This window comes from Gossypium hirsutum, chromosome A02 (assembly GCF_007990345.1).
Source record: "Gossypium hirsutum isolate 1008001.06 chromosome A02, Gossypium_hirsutum_v2.1, whole genome shotgun sequence".
Taxonomy (NCBI): domain Eukaryota; kingdom Viridiplantae; phylum Streptophyta; class Magnoliopsida; order Malvales; family Malvaceae; genus Gossypium; species Gossypium hirsutum.
This window is the reverse complement of record NC_053425.1, coordinates 103,421,949-103,440,203: the sequence shown is the minus strand read 5'-3', so window position 1 is coordinate 103,440,203 and position 18,255 is coordinate 103,421,949. Positions and strand designations below refer to the sequence as shown.

Genomic DNA, 18,255 nt, shown 5'->3' with positions numbered 1-18,255 from the left:
AGGGGTTCAGTTCATAATAAAATAAGAGTACATCTCAAGAGTATGAAAATAATAAAACATAAAGAAAACTCTAAAACCCCTGAAGAAATTCTGAGAGAGATCTTCAGTCTTGGAGTAGCTCCGGCTTTTGAGATGGATCGTCAGGTTTTCTTCAAGTAATTCCTGGCGTGTGGTTCTGTATTCTAGAAAAGTCTGGAAAGAGTGGCCCCCTTCTAGGTCACACTTAGGGTGTTTATATAGGCTTTGGATTGGCTTTCTCTTTTCAGTGTAAAATACAACTCTTTGAAAAAATGACACGCCCGTGTGCCACGGCCGTGTGACGTAATTACCAGGCCGTGTTCAATCCGTTGAATTAGACACGGCCGTGTGGGCTCACTGGCCAGGCCGTGTGAATCGTGAAAACCTTGGTCGACACCCCCAAAGGACATGGGCATGTGAGATGCCCGTGTAGCAAGGCTTAGGCTGTGTCATCTTCTCGATTTGGTCTATTGTGTCCCTTTTTAGCTCGTTTTTGGCTCCTTTCGACTCTTGGTACTCTCCTGAGTACAAAACATGAAATAACCGGATTAAGAGCACCAAATTCCACAGATCTAGTAATAAACATCCATAAATATGCTAAGTATTTGGGGTATAGATATGTATAATTTGGCGTTTATCAATAGGGGTAATTAAATAAAATAGTACTATAATTGATATTGGATGATATTGTATGTGAATGAAAACGGGATAGTGAATCGAAATATGAAAATAAGACACATGAATTACATATTCATGAATTGGATATAGATTGAATAATATTATTGTTTAAATGTCATATATATATTAAATTGTGAAAAGCTATTATATAACAATAGTTGAGATTTGAGAATGGCATAAAATTATGTATTTATAAATTGAATATTGAATGGCTAATGCCATTGTATGAATAAATGTGGTCTTAAATATTCAAATGTGCTTATAATTAAAATATGCATATTATATTAACTTGTCTTTAAATATTCGGATTATAGAAATACCACTGAGTTTTACTCAGTGTATGGTTTTGTTTTCCGTATGCAGATTAGGTACTTCAATTTTGATCGCCGATTCAGCATCCAACAACGCTCTCAAACTCAAACGTGGTGATGATTACTCTTTTGTGTTGGCATTTACCTAAGGTGTCTAAATAATAGTTATTTTGTGGATTGAATGTAAATGAGATTATAAGTTTAATATTGGTTGGTTTTATACATATAAATATGTGTTTGTTTTTGAAGCCATATTATGGCATGGTAAATTGAACTAAATTTAGATAGAAGCATATGAAATTAATTCTATGTTTAAGTGCTCATGAACTAGGCAAATTGGTTTGGATTTGGTATGTTTATAATTTGGATTAAAATGATGCTTTGATGACTTGTTTTGATGATATGAAATGTTTAAGAATTCTACATGTTTTATCGATAAACTTTGGTAATGTTTTGAAACCCTATTTTGGCGACGAATATGAGTTAAGGGTGTTACATTTAGTGGTATCAGAGCTTTGCAAGTTTAGCCGATTCTCAGACTAAATCAAGCTCAGAATTGAGTTTAAATGTTATGCCATAATTGAGTCGAATTGAGTCGGGATTAGGATGTTGATATATATTTATTTTTGTTTTATAGTTGAAAATGTCGGATAATTATAATGATGATGTTGATCAAGAGATGTATACTGGAGATGATGTCTCTAATGAGTTAGATGGAACCAATCGGCAACACCAAGTGTTAATCCAATTAGTACTCAACAATCTAACATTGAACGAGGTAATATTGAGGAAATAGATGATTCACAGTTACTCAGAGTTGTCGCTAATGCTCTTCAGTGAGTGGAGGGAACCATATCCTCTACGACATCTGCACCTATTGTTCGTCAAGCTTTGATCAAAGAATTGCGTAAATACGGTGCGACTGAATTCCTAGGATTGAAAAGAGTTGATCCTTCTGCAGCTGAAATTTGGATTGAATCCATTAAGAGAATCTTGCAACAACTTGAATGCAACCTGCGTGAAAAGTGTAATATGTGATGTTTCTTTACTGTAATGAGAAGCATATACGTAGTGGCAATCAGTGATGCGTCATGCATCCGTAAATCAGGTAAATTGGGAATTCTTCCAAAAGGAATTTCAAAAGAAATATGTGGGTGAATTGTATATTGAAGACAAAAAAATAAGAGTTTTTTATGCTGAAACAAGGTGAAATGTTTGTCGTTGATTATGAACGAGAGTTTTTGCGACATAGTAAGTATGCTGTTGAATTTTGCCGACTAAAATTGACAGTTGCAAGCAATTTCTACGTGGTTTACGCGATGAGTTGCGAGTACAATTGGTATCACACAGAATTACTGAGTTTACAGATTTAGTTGAACGAGCAAGAATGGTAAAGCAAGTCTTGGGTTTTGATAAAAAGACTGAGAATACTCGTACTGTCAAAAAATGTCCTAGAGCTACAAGTTCAAATCTACAACCGAATAGATCAAAAGAATTTTTTGGTAGTTGGAGATCAAATTTTAAGACAGATAAAACTAATAGAAATCGTGATAGACAATCGACTGTGTCTACGGTAGTGTGCGAGGTCCATCCAGGGATACTGATATTCTGAATTGTGAGTATTGTGGGAAAAACCACCTTAATAAATGGTGGAAGTTAACTCAATGTTGTCTTCGCTGTGGATCTACAGAACATTTTGTTAGAGAGTGTCCAAAAAATGAAAATGCTATACTTGTTACTTCTTAGAGATCTATGCCTGCTTCTAGGGGTCACGAGTCGAATCGAAGTGGTTCATTTTCGAGATGTGGTGTTAGAAAGGGAAATGATTCTGTCACTCAACAGTCGAAAGCCAGAACGAGAGCTCAAGCTTATGTTGTGCAGACTCATGAGGATGGTGATGCTAATGATGTTGTGACAAGTATATTTTTATTACATTCAGAACTTGTTTATGCTTTGATAGATCTGAGGTTTTCGTATTCATATGTTAATACTAAATTGGTTAAGTCAGGAAGTTTAAAATCTGAGACGTCTAGAGTATCGATAGTGGTGTCTAGTCCGTTGGGACAATTTGTGTTAGTGGATCAAGTGTGTAGGAGATGTTCTTTAGTGATACAGAATATAACCTTCCCTGTTGATTTGTTGATAATGTCGTTTGGTGATTTTGATATGATTTTGGGAATAGATTGGCTTACGGAGTATGAGGTGATTCTGGATTACTGTAAAAAAAAGTTTATTGTTTAGAGTGAAAGTGATGATATGATTAAGGTGAATGGTATTTGAACAAGTGGTTCAACTTGTATCATTTCAGCAATTCAAGCTAATAAACTTCTTAATCAAGGTTGTGAAGCTTTTTTAACCTATATTATCAATTCGAATTTTGTTAATATCCAATGCAGTAAAATTTGAACTGTTTGTGAATTCCCTGATGTGTTTCTCGATGAATTAACGGGATTACTACCAGATCGAGAGGTTAAGTTTGCAATTGAAGTGTTTTTTGGTACGGCTCCGATGTCAATGCCCCCTATCGTATGTCACCTATAGAGGTTAAAAGAATTAAAAGTACAGTTGCAATTCTTATTGGATCGTAGTTTTATACGTCCTAGTATATTGCCTTGGGTAGCTCCAGTACTTTTTTGTTAAAAAAAAGATGGTTAAATCCGGGTTTGTATTGACTATCGGCAATTGAATAAGTTGACGATTAAGAATCGATATCCTCTACCCCGTATTGGTGACTTATTTGATCAACTAAAGGAAGCTTCTGTCTTTTCAAAGATCAATTTGAGGTTGAGTTACTATCAGTTGAAAGTGAAAAAAAGTAATGTGCCGAAGACGGCATTTTGTACATGATATGGTCATTATGAATTTTTTAGTGATGCCTTTTGGATTGACGAATGCTCCGGCAGCATTTATGGATCTCATGAACCGTATTTTCCAACCGTATTTGGATCATTTGTGGTAGTTTTTATTGATGATATTTTGGCTTATTCAAAATCCGAATACAAGCATGAGCATCACCTCAAAATTATTTTGCAAGTGTTATGAGAGAAACAGTTATATAGAAAGCTTAGTAAGTGTGAATTCTGGTTATCAGAGGTTGTATTTTTGGATCATATTATCTTAACAGATAGAATTAGAGTTGATTCAAAAAAGATAGAGGCAATTGTTCAGAGAAAAGCACCGAGGAATGTGTCAGAGATTCGTAGTTTTCTTGGATTAGTTGGTTATTATCGAAGATTTGTAAATAAATTTTCAAAGATAGCCTTGCCTATGACAAAGTATTGCATAAGAATGTTCAGTTCGTTTGGGACGATCAGTGTCAAAAAAGTTTTGAGAAATTGAAGCAGACTTTGACTGAAGCGCCGATTTTGACCTTGGCATAATCGAGAAAAGATTTTGTTATTTATAGTGACGCTTCCTTAAGCGGTCTTGGTTGTGTTTTGATAAAAGATGAGAAAGTGATTGTTTATGTATCTCATCAGCTAAAAATGCATGAACTCAATTATCTGACATATAATTTAGAGCTAACTATTGTGGTTTTTGCTCTAAAGATTTGGAGACACTATTTGTACAGCGAAAAATGTTATATTTATATCGATTATAAGAGTTTCAAATAACTTCCATCTCAAAAGGAGTTGAATTTGAGACAACGTGGTTGGGTAGAGCTTCTGAAAGATTTTGATTGTGTTAGTGATTACCACCTTGGTAAAGCTAATATTGTAGTTGATGCGTTGAGTAAGAAAGTAGCAATTGAATTGCAAGTAATGTTTGCTTAACTCAGTATCAATGACGATGGAAGCCTATTGGCTGAACTAAAAATCAAACTGGTGATGTTTGATCAGATCAAAATAGCTCAGTTAAAAGATGGCAAGTTGGCGAAGAAAAGAGAAATGGTTCAAAATGGTATATTAGAAAATTTCAGCATTGATGATTGTGGTTGCTTGAGATTTCATAACCGAATTTACGTTCTGGATGTTTCTGAATTAAAAGGGTTGATATTTCGCAAAGTCCTTTTGCTTTGCATCCTGGAGAAATGAAATGTATCGCGATCTGTGAGAATCTTATTGGTGGCTAGGAATGAAAAGAAGTGTGGTCGAGTATGTGGCTAAATGTTTAACTTGTCAGCGATTTAAGGCAGAACATTAGGTTCTCACCGGATTACTTTAGCCTATTTCTATTCTTGAATGGAAATAAGACTGTATCACAATAGATTTTGTAACGGGGTTACCTTTATCAACAAGTAAGAAAAATGTCTTGTGGGTGATTGTTGATGGACTTACACAATTGACTTATTTCATTGCAGTCAAGACAGATTGGATATTTCAAAAGCTTGCTAAAGTTTATATTCAATAAATAGTAAGATTGCGCGGTGTCCCTATGTCGATAATTTTTTATCGAGATCCGCAGTTCACTTTGAGATTTTAGAAGACATGCTTCGTAGTTGTGTTATTGATTTTGAACCAGGTTAGGAGCGTTACTTACCTTTGACCGAATTTGTATACAACAATAGTTTTCAATCGAGTATTCAAATGGCTCCGTATGAAGCTTTATCTGTCGTAATGTCGATCACCTATTTGTTGGATGGAATTGAGTGAAAGAAGAATGATCAGGCTGTAATTAATTCAAGAAATGAAAGACATTGTTTAGAAAATTTGAGATAGATTGAAGACAACTTTTAATTTACAGAAATCATATGCAGATTTGAAACGTTAAAATATTGAATATTCTGTTAGCAATAAAGTATTTCTTAAAGTTTCGCCTTCGAAGAAACTTTAGTGATTTGGTCGAAAAGGAAAACTGAGTTCTCATTTTATTGGACCATATGAGATCACAAAAAGAATGGGACTAGTTACGTATCATTTAGCTTTGCCTGTGGAATTACAAAAAATTTATGATGTTTTTCACGTTTCAATGCTTAAAAGATATCGGTCAGATCCATCTCATGTTATTTCGACAGAAGATATTGAAATTCAACCTGATTTGTCATACAAAGAAGAACCGATTGAGATTTTGGCACATGAAAGAAAAAATTGCGTAATAAGCGAGTTCCGTTAGTGAAAGTGTTATGGCGGAGTCATAGTATTGAAGAAACGACTTAGGAACCGAAAGAGACTATGAGATTTCAGTACCCCCACCTCTTTTCAGGTAAATTTTGGGGACGAAATTTAATTAGAGGGGAGAATTGTAACGACCCGATAGTCAGGGGTATTAGAAAGTGCATTTTCGGGACTCCGTTTTCGTAAAACGGAATAAATATTTACGAAGCTAGTTGTGTAGTTAATTAAGTGTTGGTTAAGTGATTTTGCATGAATTAAGAGTAATTAAGTATAAAGATTAAATTGCATATAGGGTAAAAGTTGAATTATAGATTAAAGAAAAATTAAAAAGACTAAAGAAGCAATTATGCCATTATTTTTTAATGAGGCGGCATAAGGTGTAAAATTATTATATATATTATTAATAAATTAAAGTTAAAATATATATTATAATATGTTTTACTTAATATTTAAGTAAATATATATTATAGTAATAAAAGAAATAAAGAAAGACAAAAGCAAAATGAAACAAAAAGAAAGAAGAACCCACGACTTAGGGGTTTCAAAGTTTCAAGTTCAATTGGTTAGTCAATTTAGTCTCATTTTCTTGTAATCTTTATGTTTTTGGAATCCTGATGTTAAGTATTACCCAACCTATGTCGAAATTTTAGCAATTATTGAGTTTTTAAATGTTCTTAATGTTGAATAATTTTAGTATTAGGGATTAAATTGATAGATTGTTAAGTTAGAAATGAAAAAGGATTAAATTGTAGAATGAACTGTAAATTTTGAGTCATAGGGATTAAATTGTAAAAAATTCAAAATTTAGGGATTTAAGTGAAAGTAGGGAGTTAATTTTAGTTTAAAGTGGAAATTGTATAAAATATAGAATTGATTGTGAAGAATAAAAATTAGTCTCAGTTTAGGGACTAAATTAGAATGTAGGCAAATATTGAATAAAAATTAAAATATTCAATATGAAATTGAATTGTGTTGTATTGACGAATTTTAATTGTTTTAATTCTATAGCTAACGTCATACCGGAATCCTCAACTAAAAAGGGGAAAGATAAAGTTAACGTGGAATAGCTCGAAATTCCTAGTTTGTATTTCTATAATCCGAAACTAGTTATTAATTGTTGTATTTTTTATTTAATGCATATGGCAAGTGTTGAGATGAGTATTTGGCACTTTGACATTAAATTGAATTAAAAGTTGATTGAATGGATTTAATTGATACATATATTACGAATATATTGATTATTTGTATTGAAATGAATATATATGTGCAAATATGATAATTGAATATTCGTTGTATTTGGAAAGTGAAATTAAACCCTATTAACTGTATCAGGCTAAATCGGATATAGATGGCATGCCATAGGATTAGAAGAGTTCAAGGATTTTCTTCGATTTCGAGTCGATGAGGCACTAGGTGCCAAATTTATATAGCACTGGGCGTAGTTATTACTTCAGATTTATCTGATGAAGCATTGGGTGCCAAACTGATGTGTTGGTTGGATCCGTGTATCCGTCCGAGTTCGAGTCGTGTTAATAGGGTAATTAAATAAAATAGTACTATGATTGATATTGGATGATATTGTATGTGAATGAAAATGAGATAGTGAATTGAAACATGAAAATGAGACAAATGAATTACGTATTCATGAATTGGTTATGGATTGAATAATATTATTGTTTAAATGATACATATATTAAATTATGAAAAGCTATTATATAGCAAGTGATGAGATTTGAGAATGGTATAAAATGATGTATTTATGAATTGAATATTGAATGCCTAATGTCACTGTATGAATAAATGTGGTCTTAAATATTCAAATGTGCTTATAATTAAAATATACATATTATATTATCTTGTCTTTAAATATTTGGATTATAGAAATACCACTGAGTTTTACTAAGGGTACGGTTTTGTTTTCCGTGTGCAGATTAGGTACTTCAAATTTGATCGTCGATTCAGCATCCAACAACACTCTCAAACTCAAACGTGGTGATGATTACTCTTTTGTGTCAGCATGTACCTAAGGTGTCTAAATAATAGTTATTTTGTGGATTGAATGTAAATTAGATTATAAGTTTAATATTGGTTGGTTTTATACATATAAATATGTGTTTGTTTTTTAAGCCATATTATGGCATGGTAAATTGAACTAAATCTAGATAGGTGCAAGTGAATTTAATTCTATGTTTAAGTGCTCATGAACTACACAAATTGATTCGGATTTGGTATGTTTATAAATTGGATTAAAATGATGCTTTATGACCTATTTTGATGATATGAAATGTTTGAGAATTCTGCCTATTTGATCGATAAACTTCGGTAATGCTTCAAAATCTTATTCTGGTGACGGATATAGGTTAGGGGTGCTACAAGAAAACCCATGTTTTTTAAGAATGATTTTATCTCTGATTAATTATATTAATATGAGATAAATAATAATAAAAAGAGCTTAATTTTTGTAGAATACTCAAATGAGGAAGTTAAATTCTTCAAGAACTCTCTTTTACTCGACTGACTTGCTACAAAAAAAGATCACATCTAAACCATTCAACACACATCACTAGTTTAATATGTCCAGAGATTTTCGGCAAAAGTATCTGAAGAAACTCAAGAACTTGAAGAAAATTTGAAGAATGTCACATCAGTTCGATTCAACTAAGGGAAGGAGGTTAGAACCTATTTCAAGAGCAAGCCATCACGACACTTGAAGCAGGTTCAACCATCCAAGATCAAGTCTTGATGACCTTTGGATCCAAACTCTCCCCAAACCCATTTTTAAGATCAAGTCTTGACAACCTTTGAAGCGAATATTATTAATTTAAAATTAAGTCTCGACGACCCTTGAAGCAAATCACATCTTTCAAAGATCAAGTCTAAACAACCATTAAATTGAAGCTCCATCACAGAGAATAATTAAAAAAAATTTATCTGTATTAAAGAAATTTAAGATATTGTAATCTTTTCAAAGTTAGAAGTAAAATTTGACTAGATTTTTAAAATCAATTTACGACTCGAACTTTGTGCATTAAATTTTTTAACACATCTAGTAGAACAATCTCTATCCATCTCCTCTAAAAAGTTAAAAGTTAAAGTTTAATTATATATCGTGCCTATATTTGTGACATTTTAATTATTTTCAATATTTTTTTTATCTTTCATGCTTCTATTTATTCCTTAATTTGGAATAGTTTTATCCCAATAATTTAATTTCTTAGCTCTAAATTTATTTATTTAAAATTTGATATTAAATATATGTTAATATAATCTTAATTCAATTGGTATTAAAACACGCTTTATCTTTTTTAAGTATAATAAATATATAATCATTATATTTAAAAATTTTAATTCGATTTTGTGAAATTCATAAACTGAAATAATAATAAAATTAGCCTAGGTGAGTTGAGAAATGACTTAGACTTGAGACTTCAAAGAGAAGTGAGAACCCAGCCTAAAGTCCCACATCTAACATTGTAACTTTTAGCATAAAAAAGAGTGAATCCATTGAGTTTTCAGCTTTAATTTGGAAACTATTTTTTTACACCGGGTTTTGTTATTTCTGCATAAGCTATTGTATAATGTAATAATGGAACACAAAGGTCAAACCCCAAAAAAAGGAAGTCAAAAACAACCGCTTAATACCATTAACTTGATTTGTTCTCATTCAAGTTTTTCATTTACCCATTGAAATCGTAGTAACGAAAAGTACCTTTTAGTTTTTAGGTCAAACTAACCAAAATATTTAGGTTTATTATTATTATTATTATTCTTTTCATTTATATGACCCAGATTCTTAAAATGCTTAAGAATTCATTAATGTCAGAGAAAATATTTAGTATATTATCAATAAAGTTTTTAAACTTTGATAGAGATTCTGATCTTTTCTAAAATAAAAATTTTTTATTTAAGTATTTTATAAATTTATAAAATTTTAAATTAGTAATAGTAAAATTATATTTTATTCTTTTAAAAATAATAAAATTTTAATTTAATTTTTTAAAAATTATAAAGATATAGACTATTAAAATAATAAAATTATATTTTTACTATCATAAAAATATATAATTTAATTCCAACTACTTCAACAATATTTGCTAGCATCACCCATGATGAATCTGCCGAATATATATTATCAATGTCCAAAGATGAAGGTTTGGTTTTACTAAGTAAAAATTGTAGGACTGTCTTCTTCTGTCCCTTTCAAAAGGGTATTAATAATCAACCCTAATAAGAAAGGTGGTTGGTTCTTTGGCTTATTCTGAACAATTTTCTTTTTTCTTTTCTCTTTCAACCCAAAAATCAGTCAAAATTTTCCACTATGTAAGGAATGGAAGATGATCTGTGATGTAAAAGTCGTCGCCTAAACTCCAAAGCACCGTAGTTGAATTCCATTATTCAACTTGAAGAATTATTAATACTCTTTTTTTACTTAAATGCGAGGTGAATTTTCTCTTTAACATGTCAAATTTAAGTTATTTATACATGTTAATAATTTAATTCACGTTAGATTTAAAAATTGACATTTAATGTTTAAGTTGACAATTAAACTAACAAAGAGACATAATTGATAGAGATAAAGCTAAAAATTTTATAGTCGGAGGGAAAAATTAAATTGTAAAATTTTGGGGGCTTAAAATTACAAATGTTAAGGACCTAAAGGGATTGAAGCCGTTACCTACCCCATTGGTGCCTCCCTTGTTGATTGATACAATGGTCACACTTCAAGATCATAACCGGATCGTTTTAAAATTTACAAACCAAGCAGAATAGTGGGAGAATGCCTAGTGGATTAACCTTTATTTTAACAATTATTTTTTACCCCTAAACAATACTTCAATTCCTAGATTGATCCTTCAATTTTTTTTGGTCAAATTTAGTCGCTAAACCATCAATTTATCAAAAAACGATATCAGCCAATAAAAACATGACAATTAATACTTTCTTATGAGATGCTGCGTGATACATCTGAAATCATCTGACTTAAAACACTTAAAAGGACCAATCTAGGAATTGAAGAATAGTTTAGGGACATTTTTACTGACAGAGTGAGAGAGTGAGGCAATATAAGAAGCGAGGGGAACAGTGCGAAAACCGCGTTTAATAGTGTAATTAAAGCATACATTTTTGTTTTTTCATTACCTTTTTTAACAATTTTCACTTTAGTACCATGTGAGTGTGACCTCATCTTTTTCCCACTTTTCAATTAAAGTCCCTCATTACCCTTTCACGTAAATCTACACCGATATATAAACACTCTTATTTTATTTTTTCTCTTTTATTTATTTTTTCTTAGTGCAATACTTTTAGATCCAATCCAAAGCCTTAAAAAAAAATCATTGGATCATTTTTTTTCTTTTTTATCTTTCAAAGGCATAGAGAGAGTTCTCAGTTTTCACCAACAATGGCTCCACTATTGTACTTCAATTTCCGTAAGGTATTTTTGCTTTACCTTGCTTTCTTTATGTTGATTTCGTTGCTGGTTTGTACCTCCATTGTTGATAGCCACGAGCTTCGAACCACTCGGTTTGGTGGCGGTGGAAGAAGATTGTTGGAGCTCGAAGAAGAAGATGAACAGTTGGTGTTGAAGAAGAAAAGCTCCAATTTTTCCAACAAGAAGAACCAAACCAAGCTTGTTAAACCATCAAATGTATCCACCAAGAACCAAACCAAGCTGGTTAAATCAGTGAATGTATCCACCAAGAACCAAACCAAGCTCGTTAAATCATTGAATGTATCAACCAAAACGTCGAATTTGTCGGCCAAGAACCAAACCAAGGTTTTGAAACCGACCAACTCGACCAAAACTGCAAAGCCAACGGTGTCGAGTTCCATTCCCAAGAAGCTTAATTCAACTTCCAAGGTGAAGAAACTGAATTCCACAACACCAAAAGCTTCGGATCTGCTCAAATTAAGCTCTCCCAAGAACAAAACAACCACGAAAACACCGGTTCCATCTTCAAAACCTGAAAAGAAACCGACAACAGCCCAGATTCAGAAACAACAAAAGAAGCAACCCAGTTGGGTCGACGACGATGATGAATCGGATTTAGTGTCGGAGTTCCGGGATCTACCGGCTAAGTTCCAGCAAACACTTATACCGGACCTGGAGAGAATCTCGACAACCTCGAAAGTTTACATCAACAAATACAACAAAGAGTTCACCAAACAGTTCAAACCATATGTCGGCAACAAACATGCTCCCACCATTGCTACTGTAATCTCTTGTGCTTTCCTTTTAATCCCTTTACTATTAGTTTCCCTCATTTTTAACCGCATCAAAGCTTATTTTTCACTCCAAAAGATTCTCATCTTCATCCAAATTTACCTCTCGATTTACTTTTCAATCCTTTGCCTTACCTCCCTCGTCACCGGACTTGAGCCGCTTAAGTTCTTTTACGCCACTTCGCCGTCGACCTACGTGTGTTTACAAGTGCTTCAAACGCTTGGGTACGTGCTTTACTTGTTGCTGCTGTTGATGTATTTGATACTGGTTTTCTCGACGGAGTCGGGTCTCGGATCCAAGATGTTGGGTTTGGGTCAGATATTCGTGGGATTTGCCGTCGGGTTGCATTACTACGTGGCGGTGTTTCATAGAGTGGTTTTGCATCAACCGCCTAAGACTAATTGGAAGGTCCATGGGATGTACGCCACGTTTTTCCTTGTGATTTGTTTGTTTGCTGGTGTTGATAGGAGAAAGAAGGCTTACTTGGAAGAAGGCGGTGAAGAGGGGAAGAAAAATTAATTAATTAATTAATTAAAGATTTTTTGGGGGAGTACATTATAATTATTATTATTATTATTATTAAATTAGTGGGTCCAAAAAATTGTCATAATCTCAGCCACTTACAATTTGTAGCAATAATGAACAAATTTTGCTGTCATAAAGTTGTGCTGAGAAATTTCCAAAGGTATCTTCACCTTTGTTATCATTTTTTTCCCCTTTATTTTTATTTATGGTTTTATATTTAAATTCACAATTGTAATTTGTCCACTGTAATGTTTTCTTAATTACCTTTGAAAATAGACAAGGCTTTTTGCAATTTATTTTCCTGTTTCAAGTTTTTTTTTTGGAATAGTAATTGTATAAATGTTAGCACAATAATGTTAAAATGATTCTTATGGGAAAATAATAATCTCAAAAAATAATTTTGAGATTTTAATTTTGAGTTATATTGTAATTAAATATTATGTGACTAGCTTCTTTGACAAATTCTTTTATTGTAATTAAATATTATTTCTCTATATTAAGTAAGTAATCATAATTTTTTTTACAGTGATTTCAAAATTCAATCAAATCAGTAGGTTAAATAAAAAATTGATTAAAATATTAATTAAATTGAAAATAGATATTGATTTAAAATAAAGAATTAGAGCAATTGCATCTAAACAATTAAAATAATTGAATCGATTTTTTAAAAAAAATTTAATAATTTATTCAATTAAATTAATCTAATTAAAAATCAATAATCTCAAAAATTCTGGGTCTTGAAAATTTTAGATTTTGATTATAAGTTTTAGAGAATAAATTGGCACAAATCTCAAATTTTAGATTACAGTCAATTTAATGACACTGAAACTAAGGAATCTATTTTCCTGGGATAGACTTGCCTTTGAACAAAAAGGAAATACTGTACAAGATTCTCACGCGCGCAACATGGAGTGTGCTTTATTATTTTTTGGTAAATGTATTTGAGAGGTACTCCTATTATAGGGACATGCTCAAATTCATCCCTCTATTATTAAATGAATCAATTTAGTCCCTGTACTATTGAAAAGAATCAAATAAGACCGAATTGGAATAGAGTTAACATTAACTATATAAAAATGTCATTTATTATTTAACGAGATTAATATATTTAATTTTTTTCTGGTTTTATAAATGAAATCTTTTGTTTGGAATTGAATTATAATTGAAAAAAATATTTTTCAAAATAATTTTTATATACTAAATATTAAATCTATTACAATTTAGATTTATTTTATTCTTTTTAACAATATAAATGATTAATTGAACTATTTAATAATAGAGAGACTAATTTGATATAGTCCTTATAATACAAGGGCTTCCCATATACTTTAACCATTATGGTTTTCTTCTTTGAATAAAAGGGTTTGTGACATTGAGAATGTTGAGATCTCATGTTGGAATTGAATTCTATATTAATATATAGGTTCTCCTTTAAATTGATTTTCCTCATAGTTAATTTTAATTAGTTTTCCAAGTTGATTATTTAATTTACTATTTGTAATGATTGAATTTAATTAAATCTATTTATTTTAAAATATATGTTTTAATTTTAATATTTAATTTTGGTTAAATGTTTAAATTAGGCTCAATTTTTTAAGGGTTGTTCACATAAACACCAAACCTTTCAAATGATCATATAATAGCCTAACCTTTACAAAATGCTCAAATTTCACACGCTTCAACTTGGTTTGTAGTAAAAATTTGATGAATATTGACGTTTTTAGAAGATAATGCATAATAACTTAATCAAATATTACTTCAAAAAAGAAGAAGAAAATAATAAAAATGTAATTTGAAACTTGATATATGACATTTGAAATGCCCTTATTTAAGCACTTCTAAAAAGGTTCGGCTCTTATTTGGTCATTTTGAAAAGTTTGATATTCATGTAAGCACTTTTATAAAGATTAGGTCATTGTATGATTATTTTAAAAGATTTGATCCTTATATAAGCAACCTTTAAAAAAATTAGTCCTAATTTGAGAATCAAGCCTTAATTTTCTGTAAGAAATACATCTATCAACCAATTAAACCTTCAAAACATGTAACTTTATATCAAGACTATAGCTTTAAAAAGAAAACAATGACCTTACCATCTTTGCTCAAAATGTGCACCAAAGATGATGGAGGTGCTAACACCAAATTTTGAACACACATTCTCCTTTCTGATCAATTTGCAATCCAATCAGTCTCCCTATTAGTTTTTATGCTAATCCAAATAAACACAATGTCATCAAACTTATAGGCTTGGGGTCTAATATCCTTAAGTATTGGTCATATCTTCTGATTGTCTTCTCAATTATTCATATTCAAGTCAAATACCAACAACCTTAAATCAATTTTGAAGAAGCGTTCAATTTGTTGGATGTCCTAATTCGATGTTTGATAAGTGCTAAAAGTAATATGTCTTAACCTCATTTTTAATGCGTTTTTGGGTGATAATTCAATGTTAATTGTGAATTTTATGCTCCTAATCCTTTAAATTCATGTTTTTATGTTTAATAGAGCATTTGAGAGCAAAATGAGCAAAAAACAAGTGAAAACCGAAAAATCATAACAACCTACAAGACCCACACGGGCTAACCCATTCCACACATCCTAAACACACAGCCATGTGGGCCAAACATCTTGCCATACGACTATGTGGTAGGCCGTGTTGATTTCATGAATTTGCACCCTAAATTGAGGGAATTTGTGTTTTTTTAGGTTTTTTGGGCATTCTAAGACGTATATATGACAAAAATAAGAAGATAAGAGTGAGTCATCATAGAATATTCAATAAAACAACTCAAAAAAATCATTGAAGCCAATTTTGAAGTAGATTTCCATCACGTGATTTCTTAGGAGATTATCATGAGTTTCTTTGTTTCTTTCAGTTATATTATGTTTTGGATGTTTTTATTTTCAAGCATGAACTAATTTTCTAAATACCTAGGGGAGATGAACCCTATGATAAATTTTGTTTTTATTTTATTTTATTTTACACAATAAATACTTAAATATTGTTCTCAATTATATGTGTTTAATTCTTAGTTTGATATTTCTAGATTATTGATCCATGTTTGATGTGCTTAAATCAGAGGAGGAATAAACCCCATTTAAGAGTAGATCTTGCATAATTGAGTGAAGTTACATGCAATATTAAAAATAGGACGACATGAATCTATCGGATTAGAGTCAACTCTAATAGGAGAATCCATAGCATGAGTTAATGTGATAATAAGGGTTTTAATTAGAAAGAAATTTTAATTAATTAACCCTAGAGTTAGTTGCTCTTACTCTCGAAAGAGATATTAGCATAATTTAGGGATTTCTACGGATCAAAATACTAAATAAATAATTGCATAATTTAGATTGATAGTGACAGATGAAATCTAGGTGAATTCTTTCTTGTGTATTGTTTTGACCTTTTTTGTTATTATTCGATTATTTTCATAATTTGTTCTTTGTCGTGTTCATTAGCAATTAATTTAGTTAATATTAATTTTCAATCAATCACTTGAATTTATCAGTTAAATAATAGAAAAACGGTAATTACTAATACTTTTAGTCTTCATGGGAACGATATCTGTGCTCACCGTAGCTATACTATTAATTGATAGGTGCACATGACTTAGCCAAATTTTTGGTTAGGTCATGATGCATTAATGTTCCAAGACTGTTTGAAATAAGGCAATTGAACAACATTACTTAAGGAAAGTTAAGTAAAGAGTAAATGGCATATGAGATTTGTTAACGCGGTTCGAATTCACCAATCCTACTCTACAAAGCCTTGTTCAAAAAATGATTTTATTCAACAATAGATTTAAAACCTTATTGGTTAAAACCTAATCTACCCATACACATTGGATAATCGTAACCCTAACAAAGTACCTCCAATGTTATAATCGCTCACCCCAAATAACCTCACTTACAACAATGTTTACTCTCCAAAATGCCCAACAAAAGATTAATAAAACACTCGGCAAAAGCACTCAATATGCACATAACATATGCATTAATGCAACCTATTTATAGCCTGATATTGGCAACTTCTTCAAATAACTTAAGATAAAACACCATTTTAAATAAAGGAAGTATCCACATAAAATCTTCCTTTTGAATTTCGAAATAAATGCTTCCTCTCCAAGTAAATATGACTGGCTTTATCACCAAGGAAAATAAACTGATTTAATCCTGAATGGATATGAATAAGATTTGCATTCAATCAACCTCTCTTCTCTCTTATTCCATTTGAAATTAAATTCATTAATTAAAAAATAATAATTTCAACTTCAATCCAAGAATCATTTGTTAATAGAGAACGAACCGAGATGAATAAAGTAAAAAATGCCAACACGCTTACTACGCTTTTAACTGTCCCAACATGTTGTCCTAACTTATTATACCAAGTGCTATTTGAACAAGAATGAAACTTGTTATCCTAAATGCTGCCCAAAGAGATGTTCGAACAATGAATGTAATAGGAATGTATTGGACAATTAAATTTCAACTATAATTCTACCGTAACCTTTTTGTTTAGCAAATTTCACATACTCTCTTACTATTAAATCTTAAATTAGCTTCATTAGCATTATACATGCTTTTTCAAAACATTTCTACAACCTAATATGTGTTGGCTTCACAGAAAGATAACACGTAATAATTTAACTTTTTTTTTTAAAATTTAAAACAAGACACATGTCATACGCACAATTATCATCTAACATAACATGGTCAGATTAAAATTACATTCTTCAAAGAATCTAAAAATGACCTCTTTTTTTTGGTTAATTATTTATTTTACTATATTTTTATAAAGAAAATCCATATATAGAGTTTATAAAAAAAATTCATTTTCAACTCTAAGGGTAAATGTACTATAAATGTCATTATATTAAGAGTTGGATTAGATTTAGCTTTTCTATTCAAAAAATTAACATAGTAGTCCCAGTATGTTAGATCAAAAAGTAAACTGATCATTTTGTTAGAAAATTTATCCATTTCTATTATTAAAAATTAGTTCATATATGTCAACATAATGTACACATATTGTTTATTTATTCCAGCAGTCACACTAATTTTAATAATATAAATAGATAAAATTTTTAAATTTACTTTTTAACTTAATAGTAAAAAAGGTAAATTTATAAAGAAACTTGCATGATATTTTTATCTATGAACCAGTTCGTAATGGACAGAGTTTAATACCTGGGCTAGACGTGTGAAGATCCTGACTCCTGAGTGAGCAAAACCCAAGTTTAGGACCGACGGGATTTTATTGATGTGTGTCGGTGACTGCATGGATTTTTGTACAACCGACAGTAAAGTGCTTACGTGTCTTGTATTAACCCGTAATTATTACGTCGTGTTAGATACAAGTAGTTATCGAATGAAGCCGGTTAGAGTAAGCTAAAATATGGACCCCACCCGATTTCATTTTCAATCATGGATAAGACAATTGGAT

General features: G+C 31.0%; 1 protein-coding gene across 1 annotated transcript; it reads left to right on the top strand.

Annotated features, from left to right (window-relative positions):
• The first annotated feature begins 11,171 nt into the window (after window positions 1-11,171).
• Window positions 11,172-13,105, top strand: LOC107937238 (uncharacterized). The gene has a single exon (XM_016870088.2). It carries the CDS (start codon window positions 11,463-11,465, stop codon window positions 12,801-12,803), a length of 1,341 nt encoding a protein of 446 aa, XP_016725577.1. The 5' UTR covers window positions 11,172-11,462; the 3' UTR covers window positions 12,804-13,105.
• The last annotated feature ends 5,150 nt before the right edge of the window (window positions 13,106-18,255 follow it).